This window comes from Rhineura floridana, chromosome 3, assembly GCF_030035675.1.
Source record: "Rhineura floridana isolate rRhiFlo1 chromosome 3, rRhiFlo1.hap2, whole genome shotgun sequence".
Lineage (NCBI taxonomy): Eukaryota > Metazoa > Chordata > Lepidosauria > Squamata > Rhineuridae > Rhineura > Rhineura floridana.
In genome coordinates, this window is record NC_084482.1 from 32,555,822 (window position 1) to 32,576,371 (window position 20,550).

The following is a 20,550-nucleotide window of genomic DNA, read 5'->3' on the forward strand; positions in this document are numbered from 1 at the left end:
GACAAACGGGTCCTGGATGAGATGAAATGGCTGCCAAGCCCGGGGATATGCTGCATATCTTTCTGTGTAGAACTGCATTGCTTCTTTTCACCACTGATGGTCTTCCTTTGCTTCTTTCAGGTTATCCCTCTGAATTCAGCTGGCTCACCTGTGGGTGACGTACCATTTGTGCGCTCTGGCTTGCTGGGTTTTGTTGGACCTGTATGTTCACCTCCCTTTCATTGCATGTTATTTCACTGGGACTGGGTGTACGCAAGTTCCAAAGGCTGTGCACAAAAATGTATTTAAAACAAAAGCCAAATGCTTCTGAATTCCGCTGTGATCCAATTTTTTTCTGATAAATATATGTTATATAAAATTGCAACTTATTTTGGAAGAGATAAGCATTAATCCCATAGCTAAATTTGTTAGATCTGTGTTTCACAACTTGATGCTTGGGATACAGAGTCTTCCCCTTGTTTTTTAAAACTGGAGACACGCTTCACTCTTACATTAATCATCACTGTGCACACACGGGCACGCACACAGAGCATATATATGTTGTCAATTAATTTTCAGAACTATCAACAGATAGGCATTGTCCTTGCAGCCATGCAATAGTCCCATTAATATTGCTTCGTGGCATCCTGCCCTCCTCTTTGCCTAGAGTTTAGGGATAGAGCTGCAGTTTCTAGGCAATGGTATTGCTTCTGGATAAGCCTGCTTCTAGGATTACTCCAGTTGGGAATCTCAATGCAGCTTTACTCCTTCATTGCCCATGTATGTCTTCTGCAAGGGAAAGTCCTGTCTCAGTAACCTATTAGAATTCTTTGAGTGTGTCAACAAGCATATAGATAGAGGTGATCCAGTGGACATAGTGTACTTAAGACTTTCAAAAAGTGTTTGACAAGGTACCTCACCAAAGACTTCTGAGGAAGCTTAGCAGTCATGGAATAAGAGGAGAGGTCCTCTTGTGGATAAGGAATTGGTTAAGAAGCAGAGAGTAGGAATAAACGGACAGTTCTCCCAATGGAGGACTGTAGAAAGTGGAGTCCCTCAAGGATCGGTATTGGGACCTGTACTTTTCAACTTGTTCATTAATGACCTAGAATTAGGAGTGAGCAGTGAAGTGGCCAAGTTTGCTGATGACACTAAATTGTTCAGGGTTGTTAAAACAAAAAGGGATTGCGAAGAGCTCCAAAAAGACCCCTCCAAACTGAGTGGATGGGCGGGAAATGGCAAATGCAATTCAATATAAACAAGTGTAAAATTATGCATATTGGAGCAAAAAATCTTAATTTCACATATACGCTCATGGGGTCTGAACTGGCGGTGACCGACCAGGAGAGATACCTCGGGGTTGTAGCGGATAGCACGATGAAAATGTCGACCCAGTGTGCGGCAGCTGTGAAAAAGGCAAATTCCATGCTAGGGATAATTAGGAAAGGTATTGAAAATAAAACAGCCGATATCATAATGCCGTTGTATAAATCTATGGTGCGGCCGCATTTGGAATACTGTGTACAGTTCTGGTCGCCTCATCTCAAAAAGGATATTATAGAGTTGGAAAAGGTTCAGAAGAGGGCAACCAGAATGATCAAGGGGATGGAGCGACTCCCTTACGAGGAAAGGTTGCAGCATTTGGGGCTTTTTAGTTTAGAGAAAAGGCGGGTCAGAGGAGGCATGATAGAAGTGTATAAAATTATGCATGGCATTGAGAAAGTGGATAGAGGAAAGTTCTTCTCCCTCTCTCATAATACTAGAACTCGTGGACATTCAAAGAAGCTGAATGTTGGAAGATTCAGGACAGACAAAAGGAAGTACTTCTTTACTCAGCGCATAGTTAAACTATGGAATTTGCTCCCACAAGATGCAGTAATGGCCACCAGCTTGGATGGCTTTAAAAGAAGATTAAACAAATTCATGGAGGACAGGGCTATCAATGGCTACTAGCCGTGATGGCTGTGCTGTGCCACCCTAGTCAGAGGCAGTATGCTTCTGAAAAACAGTCGCTGGAAGCCTCAGGTTCTTGCACTCAGGTCCTGCTTGCGGGCTTCCCCCAGGCACCTGGTTGGCCACTGTGAGAACAGGATGCTGGACTAGATGGGCCACTGGCCTGATCCAGCAGGCTCTTCTTACGTTCTTATGTTCTTATGAGCAGACAGAGGGGAGAAGAATGCTGCATGGGGTCTCCCTCTTCCAGTGAGCATAGAGAATGAATCCACTTGATAGGTTGGCTTAATTTACACACTTGTATGGCATATTAGTGTGTCCTGGCACATACTTTGAGAATCAGTGGGTTAGATGCTACAGTTCCTTCCCTCCTATGGTCTGATTCACACTCCACTCTTTAGGGATAATTCAGAATCCAAATTAGCTTTCTTTTACTATCCATCATAAAATCCCTATATTTTACAGTGTTTTTAAAAAGTCATTAATTAAAAGGTTGAGGAGGAAATATATTTTGGCTTCGCTTGTATTCCAGGTTGGGTGGATTTCTGTGGCCTGTAGCATATAAAAGGTCCAGTTTAAATGGACATAATTTTCTTTTGTGGTCTCTTAAAAGCATTGCATTTGATATAGGATGCATATAAGCTACCCAATGGGCATGGTGGTTTAAATACATGAAAGAAAGAATTAACAAAAAGTGAAGGGGAAGCAGTGGTTGGGGAGAATGACTGTGTTTCCTGTTGTTCTTTTTGCCTGACAGGGTAGCTTGGTGTTTGTTGTTGGAAAAATAGATGGGATGCTCATTGTTAGTGGACGCAGACATAATGCTGATGACATTGTGGCCACTGGGCTGGCAGTTGAATCTATAAAGACAGTTTACAGAGGAAGGTAAGTCTGTGTCTCCATAAAGGATAATGAATTGATGGTATTATTCTGCTAACTGGGGATTATGGGTGCTCAGTTGTCATTACTCAGCTCTTTCGCACATGGGTTCATATCCTGGATTTGGCTCAAAAGAAACAGGAGAACATCAAGGTTTTGGTTTTTTTCTGAAATCAATTATTTTTCAATAGCGGCAGAGTTGGCCATTTTGAAGGTAGAGGAGATGGCACCTCTTTGTTTAACTATCTGGTGGCATTAAAAGTTATATTTTGTACAGAGACCTGTGCAGATAGACAGGTCCTGATGAATTCTGCACCAAAATATTCCTGCCACAAGGGATGGCCACCATTTTCCTTCCAGTGGCATGCAGCTGGAGAACTAGGCAAGTAGAGAGCCTTCTTGCTATGAATGTTTTCATTCCCTTGTTAGGCAATATGACTTTTGTTTTGTAAGGACAGGGGATGGTGGCAGAAGATGTGATGAAAGTCCTTGAGATGTTTACTTTTGGTTCGTTTCCCTGTGTTTTATGCCTTCTGCTATGATGCTGGGTATAGCCCCCTCCACTACCGCTTCCAACCCAGTTCTTTTTCTGCTTTAAGGACCACTGAGAGCACACAATATTGAAATAAAGTCAACTTTGTCTCTTGAGTGTTCATTTGATCAGGAGCTGCAACACATCCTGGTTCGCTGGTGAATGTACTTGTATAGTGCATGTGTTTCCAACCATCTGTTTATCTCAGTCTCACTCACGTGTACACCTAAAACTGCAATGTATGAAGCAGTCCTGCTTTCCTCCTTAACGCATATTTTCTTTATAACCTTTCCTGGACCATCATTTAAACCGCTTCTTTATTGTACTGCCTAATTTCACTTTACCCTCTCCTCACTATTCCTTTCTTAACTCCTACCTATGTGTCTGCTGTGCTGTTCTTTGCTTGGCCAGTGAGATCTCTGAAATGTCTTTGTTTCTTGTTTAAATTGTTATCTTTGCCCATATTCCATGGTAACCAGTATTGTAGACTGCCATATGTTTGAAAAACAGTATCTACCATAAATTTTGCAGATATTCCAGATTTAGGTCGTTGCACAGGGGAGAGAGTAGGGAGGGAAGGGAGAGCTGTAAGGTATGTGAAGAGAGTTTGTCTGGAGGATGTAATTAGTGATGACCCTGAAAACGGCCTTTGTGGCCAGGCTTTCTGAGCTCTTTCAGTTTCTGTGCACTCTTCCAGCCTGCTGTGTTTAGGCATCACAGGTTCTGCAGTTTCATTTCCTGATGTGGTTGCACCAGGGGAAAACCCACACTACGGCACATCTTCTGTTCCTTTTTAGGATTGCAGTATTCTCTGTGACTGTGTTCTATGATGAGAGGATTGTGGTGGTGGCTGAACAGCGGCCAGATGCTTCTGAAGAGGACAGTTTCCAGTGGATGAGCCGTGTGCTGCAGGTCAGAACAGCCTGAACTGGTTCCTCTCTCTTGAAGGGGATTGTTAGCCCTTTAGAAACAGGAGCAGCCAGTGATGGCCTGTGTTTTGTCAAACACACTGGGGAGCCTTGTCTATGGCTGTAGTTTCTAGATCACAAAGTGCGATGCAATTGGCAGAGGTGGCCAATTTCTGTATTCTCAAGGGCCACTGTACCACCCAGACAATGATTCAAAGAGGAAAATTGTATATATTGATGCACAAATGAGTCCTTTCTCAGGTGGTCAGTCCCTATAGTACATTGAGCACCACTCAGCAAGAAGGGCTTCACATCCTCTTGGGTGCACACAGAAATTACATACAAACATGTAAGTTTACATATGACATCCTGTTGCATACAAAATCAGAAACTTAAATACAATGTTAAAATTTTATATTTATTTATTTATTATTTTATTTATATCCCGCCTTTCCTCCCAGCAGGAGCCCAGGGCGGCATGTAGACTCCCTGCGTGTTTTACTGCTTGATTTTTTTTTCTTTGAGACTGAAACCCTCAGGCAAGCATTTTACTGTAAAGCATTTTAAAATTTGGTAGTGCGGACAGGCCAAATCAAGCCCATGGAACTAGTAATCCATCACTGCTGTTAAAATCAAGCTTTCCTCATTTTAAAAAAGCAATCATATGTATATTTCTCCAAAAGTAGATCTCATTGTTTAATAGAGCTTATTCCCAAGTAAATGTAGGATTGCAGTCTTAATCCTTGTGTGTTGCAGAGAGATCTTTTAAACAATGTTATGGCAAAAATATGCATGATTCAAAAACAAAGAGTGATGCAAAAAACAAACCTAAAAATCTCATAGATTTTGTTTCTCTTGTCTACACCAGGCTTCTCCCAGGGTTATTTTTTAAAATTGTCACATTTGAAAGTAACAGCTTCAGAAATAAGGACAATGCAACATGAAGGTGTGTGTTTTTATTGAAAGGGAGAAACCTCTTTCAGTGCACCCAGGAGTCATTATTATTTATTACATTTATACCCCGCCTTTCTTTTTTCATGAAACCCAAGGCGGCTTACATATGGTTCCCAGGTAGTCTCCCATCCAGGCACTGACCAGACCTGACCCTGCTTAGGTTCAGCAAGGAGCTGACCTTATGTGCCTTTAGACCACAGCCTGAGTTAAAGATCATATGGTCCCCATGCACATAGGATGCATAAATCTGCCCTCTGCCTGATTTCTCACATCTTCGTCCAGGGGGAAAACATAATGTGGGCATACTTGTCCCACCCTTTATTGTATCCTCCCTCTCCCTCCCTCTCCCCCTCTCCCTCCCTCCCTCTCCCTCCCTCCCTCTCCCTTCCAATATTGCTGCTTCCCATGCTTCCCTTTGTGCACTAAGCATGGGAGTGTGGAATACTTACTGTGAGACTGTTTCCTTATTGATTTCTGGCCTGCTTGTCGGCAAATTGTTCATTAGCCCACTATGTTACTTGCAAGGTAGTGGTGACATTCAGCTTGTGATATATTTACATTGTAGCTTTCATTGAAATGAAACTGTTCATAATTAGGCTGTGTTGGAATGTCATCCTGTGTTTTCTTATTCTTAGGCGATCGACAGCATTCACCAAGTGGGAGTATATTGCCTCGCTCTTGTTCCAGCCAATACTTTGCCAAAAACTCCTCTGGGGGGGATCCATATATCTCAGACCAAACAACACTTCCTAGAGGGTTCACTGCACCCATGTAACATTCTCATGTGCCCGCACACATGTGTAACTAATCTTCCAAAACCCAGGCAAAAACAACCAGGTAATTGTGCGAAACAACTCGGAACCCTAAAAAAAAAATAGCCCCCCTAACAGCACAAACCTATACATATTTACTCAGAAGTAAGCCTCACTGATTTCAATGGGAAATCCCAGGAAATCCCGCTTACTCCCAGGAAACTGTTTAGGACTGCATCCTAAGTTAATTAAAAGCTTATTCTTGGAATTGGTGGAAATTCTTTCACTGATATTATTGGGATGCCCTATTTAAGCTGGTTATCCGTCCCCAAGTATAGGAGGGCATTCTCTCTGGCTCGATTTAATATCTTACCTTCTAAACTTCTGGAGGGTAGATACGATAAAACTCCAAGTAACAATAGATGCTATCCTTGTGATAGCGGTGAAGTGGAGTCTATTTTACATGTTTTGTTCAATTGTAGATATTATGAAGGGGCCAGAAAAGATCTAATATACCCTATTATGCAGTCTTTCCCAGGCCGCCCTTCTGAGTTTCTCTGACTGTTCTACTTGAGGGTTCTGATAAGGCAACCACTGTACAAGTGGCCAAATTTTTGAACTTGGCCATTTTGACCAGACCCTGTAAGATTGTGAATGGCAATTAATTCCACTGAACTGCTTTGCTGTCTGCCATAGCTTCTGTTACCAAGTAGTCTTATTTTTAATACTTAATACTATGTTTGTAATTGTGGTCGGTTGACTGAAAATAAAGATTGACTTGACTGATATTATTCTTCAGGCAAGGCCTTATAATTTTTTTCCAAGAAATTATCTGATGGAACTTTATTTGGGTTAAACACAGGAATGCAATAGAATAAAAAATGTCTATACAATGGAAGATATTTCATGGGAAAAAATGGTTTTCATTTCAGAGTAACTAAAAACCAGCTTAGTACTTGGCCACTGTAATTTGGCTATCTTTTATTTATCAATAAACACTTTAGTCTTCTGAAGATGCTCTGTTTTTCAAATTGGCAGGCTTCTCTTGCATTTGCTTGGTACACAATGTCATCTGCGCAGTCCTGCCTGTTAGCTTCCACCCTCTCCAAAAGTTTTTTGGATCCGGTTCCCCTGACCTCTTCTGCTATGCATATTGGCTTTCACAAATCTTGCTCAGAAATTATCCCTGAAAGTTCTCCATTTAGCCATTCAGTCTTCCTTCTCAAAAGGCCTGCATACTCTTACCATACTCTCATCATCTGTCTCTACCACTTCGGCTTGTCCTTTCTATAAGTCTCTTTGTTTTGGACCCAGGAATACTTACAGCTTACTGTTGGAATCCTCTCTCAAAAGGGGGTGCTCAGACCATTTCCCTTCTTCCCAAACAGCTGTTTGTACTTAATTGTGTGATTTTGCCCTCCTTTACAAAATGTTTGCTGCTGATGTCTACCAACAGGTGTCGGCCCTGCCTCTGTGATGGTGGGAAACCTGGTTGCAGGGAAGCGCATTGCACAGGCCTCTGGGAGAGACCTTGGGCAGATAGAAGAGAATGACTTGGTGAGAAAAGTGAGTTTCTGTTGCACATCATCAATACTTGCTACCTGCATTGAAGTCCCAGTGATCCCATGCACAATTGCTCTCTTGGCGCTGCCACAATAGGAGTACAGTAATATTTCCATACTAGAGCCCTAAGATTGAAAACAGCATCATGGTGGTGATTTGCATGTACATGCTTTTCTTCTGCCCTTTAAATCTTAAGAGTCAAGAGAGCTGTGTACTATTCTGCATTTTGCCCAGAGGCAATTGCTGCTTTGCCTGGCCAAGTGGTTACTGGCTTAATCTAAGCAGGGACTGTATCCTCCTGCAGAGTATGTGCTATCACTGAGAGGGGAAACAGAGATCTACATCATCTTGGGAAGAGGGTAAGGATCATAGCAGCTTTAGAATTTCCACTAAGTCATCCTCTAAACTCCATTTGCTTGCTGTTTGCCTTTTCTGCTGGAGATTGCTACTGAACAAAAGGCAGCCACACATTGTCCCAGATCCTTATGGCTTCGTTAGGTGCTTAAATACGACTTCCTACAGGCTGTCATTTCCTCTGGATTCTTGCCAGATAGTTAATAAATGTGGACCTCGGGTAGTCCCACCTAGTTTGGCCCCACAGCTTTTGCTCATGTAGCCCATCTGGGATCTCCTACTGTGCACCTACAGCACCCTTGCTGTGCCTCCCCAATCCCAATACATGGGTGCCATGCCTCAAAGAAGCCTGGGCTGATCTGTTGGGGACCACCTTCCTCTTTGCTTGGGCCCTGCTTGTCACGAGATTGCCTTTGCAACTAAACCATTTCTTCTCTTTGCAGCATCAGTTCCTGTCTGAGGTGCTCCAGTGGAGAGCACAAGCAACGCCTGAGCACATGCTTTTCCTGCTGCTCAATGCAAAGGTACAGATTGGGAGGGGTCTGGTAACCTAGTAATACTGTAACTGCGCTCCCTGTGGAATGGGGACAGAATTGGGTTTATGTCCAGGGTTAAGGGCTGTGTGCCATATTAATTAAGGTCAGTGCGTTCCCTTGGCTCATGAAGTTAGCCAGAAAAATAGAAGACTGTTACAGTATTACAGAAGCTGCTGAGAGAGAAACTACAAAACTGTGGACACATTTCAGCAAGTAGGAAACTCTGGGAGGGAGCACAGTATACATTCATAACGGTGACATAGCTACTTACACTTGTGGTAAGGAAGTTTTGACCACTAATTGTCTATGTTATCTAGTAGACAGAGTAATAGGAACGTATAAGTAGCTTCACTGGACCATGGCAGGAGATGAACAAGCACAGAGTCTTCTTTAGCATCAGGTTCTGTCTGGTTTTGAGGATGTGTATTACACACACTCACTGCACCAACTATGCCCTTCAGTAGTTTAATGTTCAGAAGGATCTTAAGTACAGGTAGAGAACCTCCAGCCTGTAGGCCAAACTTGGCTCACCAGGCCTCCCCATCTGGCCTCAGAGTCATTTTTGGAAACCCACTCACCCTAGCTTGATGTCAGAGATGGGATGGCAAGGGCAGGGTTTTGCTGGATGAAGGCATGCCCCTACCTGCCCATCACCTGATGGGAAGTGGGGGTGTGCCTTGCTCAAGGAAGGGGAAGCCATTTCTATTCAATGAAAACTGCTTCTCTGCCCTGCTCTTTGATCCTCCAAAAACCAAAGAGCAGTCTGGGGCTGTTTTAAGCCCTTTTCCAAACAGCCCCACATTGCTCTTTAAACTTCTGTTTTTTTGAGGCAGGGCTTTTAGGAAACAGGCTTCCAAACAGTCCTTTGAAAACACCCCCCTGCTGCTCTTTGAGCCTCTGAAAATCAGAGGCTTCATGTGCAGTGTGGAGATGTTTACAAAGAGTGCTTTGAAAGTGCCACACTATGCTTTGAAGCCCTGACAATCGGCTTCAGAGTGCAGTATCATCTGATGTCACTAAGACACCAGGCGATTGACAGGTGGGCAGCTCTACCCACTTTTCAGATTTGACCTGCCAGAGGTTGGGCAGTTTAAGATCTGGCCCACCGGCGAGAAGATGTTCCCCATCCTTGAAAGCCTTGAAAAATTAGGGGTATGGTCAGTGTTAACTATCTAACATGGATAGTCTAGTCTTTCTTTTAATCCTCCAATTGTGTTGGTCATTACTGTGTCCTGCGGCAGAGAGAGTTCCATTGTTTTGGGAGGAAAAAATGACACTTATTTGAGCAACATGGGATGAAAAAGTTACACAAAGGCTACTGTTGTAGGATATTTTCCAAACAAAAATCAGTGGCTAGATTTTTGTGCCCAAGTGTTGGTGTTAGGGCCCCTCCAGACTGATGTCCCCCACACTCCCAGTGTATTCTGCAACATGTCATTGAGGCAATAATAGTGCATTAGTGATGGATCTATAATGTACTGTTCACACATAATTCCACTCTATCGGTTGTTCTTAGATACTTCCCCAGTGTTAGCACATTATTGCCGTGTGGAGGGACATTCTTTGGGTAGAGCACAACAAAAGCAGCACATGGAGCATTTGTAGTATGAAACATTACAGGATTTCAGCAAGAAGCTATAGAACATGCACAGATTAGCAAGGAAGCAGTACTTCCACCCTGGAACTTTTGCAGGCACAAATAGTATTGAAAGTAGGATCTCCTATAACTGCCCTATACCATCATGAGCACAAATAAAAATGAATGCACAATAAAAAGAAGGGGCCCTTAATTTATAAAGTATTTTTAACACAGAGAAGTTTTCTCGTCCTTATTTATGCTGACAGCAAGCATGTATTTCAGAGCAGTATCATTTCCACCTCAGAAATAAGGAGGCAAAACTGAGATACAGTGACTTGCCTCTGACCAACTCGTTTGTTGGAAGAGCAAGGATGTGGAGCCACATTTCAAATCCAGCTCTCTCTCTTTCACTATATTAACTCAGATGGCTTAATGATAATAGGCAATACAAACCAGGAGGTTTCTGTGCATCCCTGGAGAATGGAACAATCATAATATACCCAGCCAGATCATAGGACTGTGATAATGAACCCTTCATTCCCCAAAGACTCTTTGCACATTGTCATTTTAAGTGAGTTGATAGAGTAAGCAAATGGTGTTCATCAGAGCAGCCAGAGTTTGTTCAGGTACGTTTCCAAAACACTCCCTTCAGGCACCACACATTTGTTTAGAGGATGCTTGTTTCTGTCTCTACAAGGGTGCCCCTGTCTGTACAGCCACCTGCCTGCAGTTGCACAAGCGAGCTGAGCGAATCGCATCGATTCTGTATGAAAAGGGACACCTCAATGCTGGCGATAACGTGGTGCTGCTCTATCCTCCAGGTAAGCAATGCCTGGGGTGGCTGAAGGGAGCTTCACAGAATTCAGTACATTTGGCTATCTCTAAATTGCAAAGCTTCACTGTATACTAGAATGTAGGGAGTGCATTGTGATGTACAAAACTGAGAAGTTTGATACAGCAAATACAATGTATGTGGCCTTCCCTGAATTTACTGAATTTTCCTGAAAACAGGAAGTCTTGGTCAAGACTTAGGCTTAGGGTATCTTTTTGTCTGCATTTCTACCCAAGTCATACTGGTCCTCTGTTTTCATTTCTCTGCTGAAATTAGGCCCAGGGAGATTTTGTTCTTATACACTTGGGAAATTCAGTGATAGTTTGGACAATGGACATTTTAATGAACCTGAATCCTCTGTTTCATTCCCCCTATCCCTGCCACCACTCTTTTCTGGCTTCTCCTGAATGCCCACATCCTCTGAACAGCAAAGTTTTCCAGGGGTTCTGCCAGATAGTTGTTCTGATAGGCAGAGGGTGGGGGGGGGGAGAAGAATCCAGGAAGTGGCATTTCCCCAGTGTGATTTAAAATTGCCTTTCAAGGTGACAAATAATCATATTGGTGAGCCCAGTCGACATCTGCTGCATTTTGTTCTCCCTGTTCTGCTAGATTACTTTGTGTGGCAATTTACTCAGGAGTTTATGGCAGACTTTCCTAGTATAAATCAGAGATGAGGTCCTCCAGATGCTCCTGGACAACAACTCCCATGCTGGTCCTGCTGCCTGAGGCTGGTGAGAGTTGGAACCCATCAACATCTGGGAGGGCCGTTGAGTTCCTCATCCCTGTTCTAGACTCAGTTCTACCCTTTCCATATCCCCAGTGTCCATGACAGCTTCTTTTCCTTCTCTTAATTTCTCCCCTTTGCCTTATCTGGCCTGCTGCCACCAGTTCTCCTGCTTGGCTTTCACTTCCAGCTTTTTGCCCTCTGGGGCTCTTTAAGATGCTTGCAGCAGAAAAGATAGATGTCAGGTGGAGAACGTTGAGCTACTTCTCTGCTATATTTTCCTACATTCCTGCAGGCATCGAACTCATTGCAGCATTTTATGGCTGCCTGTATGCTGGTTGCATCCCTGTGACTGTCCGGCCTCCACACGCTCAGAATCTCACTGCCACTTTGCCCACCGTGCGGATGATTGTAGATGTGAGTAGCAAAAAGCTGAGAGCAGCCTATTGCGTCTATGCACAGTTTGTTCTTGCCCTGTTGTCTCAGAGTAATGAGAAAGCTGTTTCTTGAACATTAGCAGGTACAGAATATGTGTTAATCCCATGAAAAATTATTTTCTGTGATGATGATGCTGTTATCAGTGAAACAGTGTGGAAATACCTTGTTGCTGCTTGTAATTAACGGAACATTAAATGAATGGGAGCAGTTTGCATCTTGCCAGCCAGTTGCCCACTTTCCTTCCAGATCACATTGTGTGTTCTACAATCATGTCACAACTACTTGTGGAATGTTTGCTCTGTCCTTCAGCTCTAAATAGAACAGAAAATCATTACATTCTCATATATCCTATTAGACTACAATGTATTATGATGTATTCCATTGCATTCTAGTGCAATAGTGCTTCTGGGGTTGAAGGTCCTTGTAATACCAAGTAGCAACAGGGCTGAATGCTTCTCAGGGTAAGGTCAAAGCTGGACAATTACATTTTTATTTGAGTTCAGAATCTTTAATGTGCAGAGATGGACATGCATGAAACATAAGACCTGAAACTAAGAGTGACCTGTGGGCTGGGGAGTTCCAGATTCAAACCTCACTTCAGCCATGAATGTATCTAGGTGGCATAAGGCAAGCTGCTGTGTTTCAGCATTGTTTCCCCACCCCATCATTAACAAGAGATTAATAACATTGAGGTACTGTGCAGGGTTTTGTTGAGGCATACTGAGATAATGGGCTCATTCACACAACGTGCTGAGGCACATGAGCAAGCACGTGGACTCCCAGGGAGGAGCAAAGAGGCTGCCTTGCTCCTCTCTGGTACTTTTCGCTGGGGTGTCGTGCTGAGCTTAGCATGTTGTGCATACTGGGGCTCCTGGTTAAGCTCTCTCTCCTCGCTAACAGTGAGCCATGACCAAGGTCTGTTCTTGGCTATGGCTTGTGGTTAGTGAGGCGAGAGCTAAAGCACAAGTCCTGTTTTGGACAACAGCTAAAGCAAACCTTGGCTTACCTTGGTATGGTGCGGCAGTAGAAAGTACCTGGGAGGAACAATGCCGCTGCAGGCTCCTTTCCAGGAGCCTGCATGCTTGCTCAGTGGTACTAAGTCCATGCTTGTCTTACCTTGGCCTGGTCTGCATGACACACTATGCAAAGTGCGTTGAACCCTCGAAAAGCACTACGTAAATACATTGTGGTGGTGGCGTCAGGAGTGAATCTCAGGTGACCAAATATAACCAAGCTCCTTAGTTCATAAGCTCGAAATCTCTTACTACCTGATGATAGTCTGTGTTTCTCATTCTTTGTTTGCTTCCTAACAGCAGTCACTTTACAATGTATTTTAGGTCAGCAAAGCCGCCTGTATTCTTACAAGTCAGACCTTAATGAGGCTACTGAGATCCAGAGAGGCAGCAACTGCTATTGATGTGAAAACCTGGCCAACCATCATTGACACAGGTGACACAGCCTACTGTTCCATCTGGCTCACACCCAGGACCTCCCAAGCAATTATGAAATACTTGTTCTAGTTACCTGCTAGCTGTAGTCATGGAGGAGAGATTTTCTCACCTATAGCACTATTAAATTGTTGCACATTCACAGAGAAGAAAAATCATTTGACGTTCCCAGTTGTGTTCTGTCACCTTCAAAATAAAAGCCCAAGTCTGGTTTTACCTTAGCAAGGTTCTCAAATGATGAAAAATTGCTTATTGGCTGATTGCAGCCAAGATTTCTTTGTGAAGCATTGCGTGACCTTCTGTTTACTTAAAACGAGTATGCCGAATAATGGAATTGTATTACCTTCAGAGTCATCAGATCACTTCTGTTCCACACCTCCCGTGTGTGTTTCTGTGTGTCTTCATGGGCCAATCAAGCATAATTTTAAAAGTTGAGCCAATTGGTTTCCTATTTGGATGTGGCCCTTCTCTTGCACTTTTCTTAGGCAGACTGTTTTTGGAAAAGATGCAGACAAGAGCTAGTGGTATTTTATCTGGAAAGCAAGGAGATCACCTTGTAACTGCATTGCCGAAAATAGTTCCATTGCGTTCCAGCATCTCCTACTTGCTTTACTCCCCAGAGAGGCGTACTTTTAAGGACAACATACAAAATTAATCACTTTCATGTTTACCTGCTCCAGATGACTTGCCCAGGAAGCGGCTACCTCAGGTCTATAAACCACCAACGCCAGAAATGTTGGCATACCTGGATTTCAGTGTTTCCACAACAGGGATGCTTACAGGAGTAAAGGTACAGCAGTGTCTCATTAGTTAGTTTTGGGTTTGGGTCTCTCTTCTATAACCTGAACCCCAGATTAATTTTAATTTTTCAATTGTTGACAGGCCTGAATGTTTCTTGCCTGAGCAAATAATCATTGGATAGGTTAAAGCGCATGTGAAAAGGTTGACGGTTTGTGCATGGATCTATGGATTCAGAAGGCACCTTAGGGGTTCCCACAGCTTGAGCTGCAAGATGGCAAATACACTGGATTGGCATGTGATTCAGCACCATTCCTCAGTAATTTCATGTTTCAGTGGCTTGATTAAAATTAGAAATAGCATAGATGTCTGATAGCTGCAACATGGGTACCACCCTAGGAATCTGTGGCATGCGTAAACAGGCCAGGTCTCCTTTTATGCCAGGCTTGCCAGTGGCTGTACTGCCACCTGCTACCTGGCAGAGCAGGATAAAAGCAAAACCATACTGTGGCACTGGAGAACTGAGCTTCACAGACACTAGAGGGCACTGTTTCTTACAGACTGCCTTTATGAGACTGCACAAAAGTCGTTTGATTCTGTGAGCTCCATTTTTTCCTGCATGTGTGTTGGTACGGTGGAGACAGTAATCCTTTTCTGCTTGTTTTACAAGACTGTGAGAATGAATGTGATGTAGGCATGGAGCTCTTGATGCTCCTGTGAAGAAAGCAGCACAACTAAGGATTGTTTTGGGCTTTGCTGTCCTGATTTAGTGAAGCAGCTAAACTAGTGCTTTAAATACTAACATCACTTAGTCCTGTGATTTGTGATGTTGCTTGTCATGGGTTTACTCATAAGGATATGTTTATCAGGTTCTTACCTTTGTGCCACTGGGATTCAATGTCCTGTATATCTGTGTGTCTGTCTCTCATTCCAGATGTCCCATGCAGCAGTCAGTGCCCTCTGCAGAGCCATAAAACTCCAGTGTGAACTATATTCCTCAAGACAGATTGCCATTTGTTTAGATCCCTATTGTGGGCTTGGCTTTGCACTTTGGTGCCTTTGCAGGTAGGAACCAGGATGTAATCAGAAGAGGTGGTAGACTTGCAGAAGATAGATCCCTGGTTGGTATAAACCAGAACACTGGTCTATTTGAAGGGATGGGGAAGGGCCATAGCTCAGCAGAGCATCTGCTTTGCATGCAGAAGGTCCCAGGGTCAATCTCCAGGAAAAGTTGGAAGAGACTCCCTGCCTGAAGTCCTGGAGAGCCACTGCCAGTTAGTGTAGATAGCACTGAGCTAGACTGACCAATGGTCTGACTTGGTATAAGGCAGCTTTCGATGTTCCTCGCATCTAGGGATTTCTGCCCAAGTGAAGTGAAACCAGTTCGCATGAGCCACAAATACAAACCCACTGTCTTCCAAAGAGTAAGCTAATTTGATCAGCTTTGATGTCTAGCGTTTTCTTTGGGTTCTTAAAGTCTCCAAAAGCTTTTCCTTACACTGAAACTGTACAGAGTCAAAAGCATTTTGCACTTCATATTCTGTGTGTTGACACTTTCCCTTGGGGAATATATGTCCTCAGGGAAATGCTGCTGCTGTTGATAGTTTATAAGGTACAAACAATTTATATTAAATGTAGCATTCCAGATCCAGAAAGAAACTGATTTTAGTTGTTCATAAACCATTCCAAGCTTGGGGTCTGCATTTGGTGACCCACGTACCCAAAAAAGGGCATGATCCACAAACCTGCAGTGCTCTTTCCCCTGCAGCAGTGCATTCAGCTGCACCCCAGAAGCCCGTGGGCAACGCTGAGATCAGATGCAGCATGGCCAGAGAGCTCTGTGGAGCCACGTAGTGAGGAAAACAAAACAAAACCCCTCATAAATAAATGCCATGTGGGAGCCACCGATGCTGCTGCAGTTAATTGTCTGAGCTGTCACAGCAACTCGCAGCCAAGAATGATCTGTGTCAGCAGCCGTTGTACACCAGGACACCTGGAATTTACTTAGATTCAGATACCTGCACTGGGGTGGTTTACATGTGTGCACAGAAGTCACCATCAGAACAACAGGTTAGGCAGTGCCACGTTAATGAGTCCCATCCATTTCCAAGAACTGATATATTGCCTTGTCTGTGATCTTCCCTGGCAGTGTGTATTCTGGTCACCAATCCATCTTAATTCCTCCTATGGAGTTGGAATCCAACCTTTTCCTGTGGCTCTCCACTGTAAGCCAGTATAAAATACGGGACACTTTCTGTTCCTACTCAGTCATGGACATGTGTACAAAGGGGCTTGGGAATCAGGTTGATGTTTTAAAGGTAAGAAGCTCAAGCTTATTACAGTGGCTATTGGTGGGTATTTGTTAACATTTTTTAAAACACTTGCTTTAAAACACTTTCAGGCTGTTGGATTACAATTTTTGGATCTTTTTTTTCTTTTGTAAATAATTTTTCTTTCTAAAACTTTGCTACCTGATATAGCCAACTTTGACATTCAGTTTAGAAACAAAGGTCACAACTAAGAAATTACCCTGCATAACCCCCATTGAAATGAATGGGAGAGCTCCACAAGAGCTCAGCTATTCATGTGTGTTCCCTGTGTACTACCAGTTTAGTTTAAATCTATTGGAAATAGCAACTATCCCTGAACTACCACTTAACCTCCCTATATTTTGTATTCTTTTTATTCCTTTTCTCTTGTCATTTCAATAGATTATAATGTTTTTCAGAGGAACGTATCCTAAAAATGTTTATTAAAAATGAAATATGGCAATTTGTATTTTTCAAATTAAAACACTAGGTTGTACCCAACTACGTCTTACTCAGAGTAAACCTATTGGAATCAATGGCCATGGCTAACTCAAGTTTATTAATTTCAGTAGGACTACTCTTGAGTAGGTCTTAGTTGGATACAACCTTTTGGCTCCATTCAGATGAAAAGACAAACCATGGCGCGAGCCTTAGGTTCATGTGTTCCCCTCTCCTTTTTGCTCCCTTCATGCACAAGGGGAGGTAATTTAAAGGTTCTTGTCATGATTTGGAACTAACTGTAATTTTCCATTTCATCTGAATGCAGGAAACTGTGGTGTGTACAAGCCACAGTGTCTTATATTCCATAGTGCCCTAGAGCAGTGGTGGGGAACCTTTTGGGTTCCATGGGCCAGAACCTTATCAGGCTGTGCCTAGCAGGTCAAATTTGACAGGTGGGTGGGGCTGCCCAATGTCAAAATCCCTTGTGCTTCCCTTTAAATCTTTGAGATTGGGGACTTCAGGGGGGAGGGGGAAGACTTCCAAAAGGCTTTAAGACAGCCCAGCACTCCTGTTTCAGCAAAGAGGAGCACAGGAGCTGTCTTAAAGCCTTTGCAAAAGCTTTTTTGGAATAGCTTTTGCACATGAGCTGCTTCAAAGGATGCTTTTGCACATGGCTTTAATCCCTGCTCAGTTGATGAGCAGGGATTAAATCCTGTTGCCTTGGCTGCAAGATTGTGTTGCCTGCTGGTTGGCTCAGAAGCCACGGTTCCTCATAACTTCATGGTTGGGCTGGAGGTTCCCCACCCCTGTACACGGATATGGTCTGAAGGCACATGAGGTCATCATCTTGCAGAAGCTAAGCACATCTGGGTCTGGTCGGGAGAATACTTGGGAACCACACGTAGGAGATCCATGACAGAAGAAAGCAGGACATTTAAGAAAATGAAATAAAAACAAAATATTCAGACAAAATGTGAAGCTGCAGTTTGTTCCAAACTGTGACCAGAAGTTTTAAATTTCCTTCTTTGTGTGAAGGTGGAAAGAAGAGGGAAGCATGCAAGCCCAAGGCCTGCTATGATGTGCTCTTGAAATGCTAAAGCATGGGTTAGCATTGCATCTGAACTGGGCCTCAGTATTCAGCTTGGAGCATTTTCTTCTTCTTCTCCCAGTTAGTGTTACAAGCTAGTTATATCTAACCCAGATAACTACAAGGGAATGTTAAATACAGTATCTGAGAAAGCAACAGCGGCACCCTTGAATTTGGGAGTGAAATGGAATGGTATGGTGGGCTGCACAGCTAAAAGCAAAGGATGCTGCTAGTTAATTCCTCTGGTGCAAGATTAATGTCTGTTATAGCCATTTGGTTCATTAAACAAAACTAAGTAAGATTTCTGCTGGGGTGGGATCAGAAAAATACAGCAGCCAATGATTTGCTTCTTAGCAGTACTTGGTGTGTGTTGTGAAAATAAGACCAAGATTGAGGCTTGGCCTGTACTCTTTTGATGTCAGCTGGAGGTCTGTCAGTGGTGAGTTGGGAAGGGTGAGTCTTTGGACCCTATTGTTAGAACTTTTTTTTCCTGTGTTAGTATGACCAGATTGATATCTTGCCATTTGCACAAGATCCGTATTGTTTTAATGATTGCCCAGCAGCCCTGATGGTACATGCCGATACGACTTTTTGAATAGAGTTCATGTCTTTTGATCCTTCACTACTTTCTCCTCTGTCGTAAAACGCTGGACTCTCATATAGGTCTAAAAACTACAGATTATATAGGAAGAATAACTTTGGTGCATTTTGTCTGTTTGTCCCTACTCTAAAGGAGTAGATCAGGAGTATTGAACAGATGTAGCCATGCTGGTGATTTCCTAGCGATCAGGGGACAGCATTAGCATATCAAAGAACCTACAGCAGTTATGTTTTGTAGGCTAGAAAACTGGAACAACATAATCCCCTCAGTATGCTGAATAGAGGACTGGCTAACACTGTCCTTGCTTGGTCTGTTACAACAGTTAAAAATGGTTAACTTCTATGTACTGGCAGGCAAGAGGCATTAACCTTTCTGGTGTCCGGACCTGTGTAGTGGTGGCGGAAGAGCGCCCACGAGTCACCCTTACTCAGTCCTTCTCCAAGCTCTTCAAGGACATTGGCCTATCATCTCGTGCAGTCAGCACCACGTTTGGGTCACGAGTCAACGTAGCTATCTGTTTACAGGTAACAGTGAAGCCTTGTTGGTTTCATTACTGGGATTCAGCAGCCGTGTGCAGTAGATGTATTCCCAACCAGTGCTGAACCTGCAAACGCTGTTTTATGAGTTTGAAGGATTCTAGATTCTGATGTACATGATACTCTGTAGATAACTGTTCTTTAAAATTACCCTTTCAATACTTTGCATTTTCTTGTCTATCAATTTTTTTTGTGCTATGAGTGTGAATGCTTAACAACCACTTATGTAATGGAAATATCCAGGCGATAATCTTTGCTCAAAGGAGATTCAGAAAGGTTTTTATCAGTCAAACAAAAGCAAGTAGGTGATTAGTAATGGATAGAAAATTCAGTGATCTCTCTCTCTCTCTCACACACACACACACACACACTCACACACACACACACACACATGGGAAAGGCCCATACTCTGCTGCGTATTTGCCCCTTATGGACTGAGAAAAGGGGGATTGTGATGTTAGCCAGAAGTGGTGGGCATTCTTCGAGCATGTATATAAGCATTCTTACGTTTGCAGCAGAAGCCACTTCCTTGCCCACTACATGCGCTCTGTGCCATTGGGCACTGAAGTAATGCTAAATATTACTTTTCTTACTTTGAGCGGGAAATAAATACATTTAAAAATAACCTCTGTTGATGTTTTAGGGAACCTCAGGGCCTGATCCTACCACAGTGTATGTGGATCTGAAATCCTTAAGACATGACAGGTACTACTACTACATTTATATATTTATTTATTTGTCTTTACAAGTATGAATTCTGTGACCATAATTGACCATGTTGATGCACACAGACTTCCTTAATTTGGGGAAATATGTCTGGATTGGAACAAACTGGTATTTACCTTCTAAAGTGTGTAATGCCAGGAGGTTTCGAGAGTATAAGGCCTCTGAAAAGGAGTGGTACTGCAAGAAGCTGGGTAGAAAGACAAAAAAAAATCATTCACAGGCTGTTGATGCTGTTTTTTAGCATTCTCCTAAAGCCAATTATTCACCAGATAAGTGTCCCCAACAACAGCATAGTTTTTAACATTCCACATCTGAAGAACTTCACCCTCCCCACAAAAGGTTACAGTGTTACAAGAACCAAATAGTGAATCTTCTCTGCCTCTTGCCTGGATGCTATTGGTGACCAGGAATTCCATGTGGGCAGGTGCATGGAATTTCCTCCAGGTGAGTGTGTGGGCTAGTGAAAGAGGAGCTGAGCCATCTGTCCCTCCTTTGCCAATTTGCTTGGCTTTTTCATGCTGGCTGTGTGGGAAGGGAAGCCCCTTCCTCTCTGGACAGCACAGAAGCCAAATGAGCTGGCAAAGGTGAAACAAAGCACTCAGTTTCTCCTTTGCAAGCCTGTTTGGCTTCCCTTCTTGGCACTTTAAGAATCAAAGTGGAAATGCAATGGACTGGCTGTGA

At 43.2% G+C, this 20,550-nt stretch overlaps 1 protein-coding gene across 5 annotated transcripts in view; it reads left to right on the plus strand.

Moving 5' to 3' along the window:
• Nucleotides 1-20,550, plus strand: part of DIP2B (disco interacting protein 2 homolog B) — a 217,435-nt gene that overhangs the window by 188,961 nt on the left and 7,924 nt on the right. For all 5 annotated transcript variants that reach the window (XM_061615250.1, XM_061615253.1, XM_061615249.1 and 2 more), the window contains 14 exons: nucleotides 121-201; nucleotides 2,690-2,817; nucleotides 4,141-4,255; nucleotides 5,841-6,042; nucleotides 7,414-7,523; nucleotides 8,318-8,398; nucleotides 10,687-10,810; nucleotides 11,841-11,962; nucleotides 13,321-13,432; nucleotides 14,112-14,221; nucleotides 15,104-15,234; nucleotides 16,319-16,487; nucleotides 18,961-19,131; nucleotides 19,787-19,848. In XM_061615250.1, coding sequence (XP_061471234.1) covers nucleotides 121-201; nucleotides 2,690-2,817; nucleotides 4,141-4,255; nucleotides 5,841-6,042; nucleotides 7,414-7,523; nucleotides 8,318-8,398; nucleotides 10,687-10,810; nucleotides 11,841-11,962; nucleotides 13,321-13,432; nucleotides 14,112-14,221; nucleotides 15,104-15,234; nucleotides 16,319-16,487; nucleotides 18,961-19,131; nucleotides 19,787-19,848 — 1,718 coding nt within the window. The remainder of the gene's footprint in view (nucleotides 1-120; nucleotides 202-2,689; nucleotides 2,818-4,140; nucleotides 4,256-5,840; nucleotides 6,043-7,413; nucleotides 7,524-8,317; nucleotides 8,399-10,686; nucleotides 10,811-11,840; nucleotides 11,963-13,320; nucleotides 13,433-14,111; nucleotides 14,222-15,103; nucleotides 15,235-16,318; nucleotides 16,488-18,960; nucleotides 19,132-19,786; nucleotides 19,849-20,550) is intronic.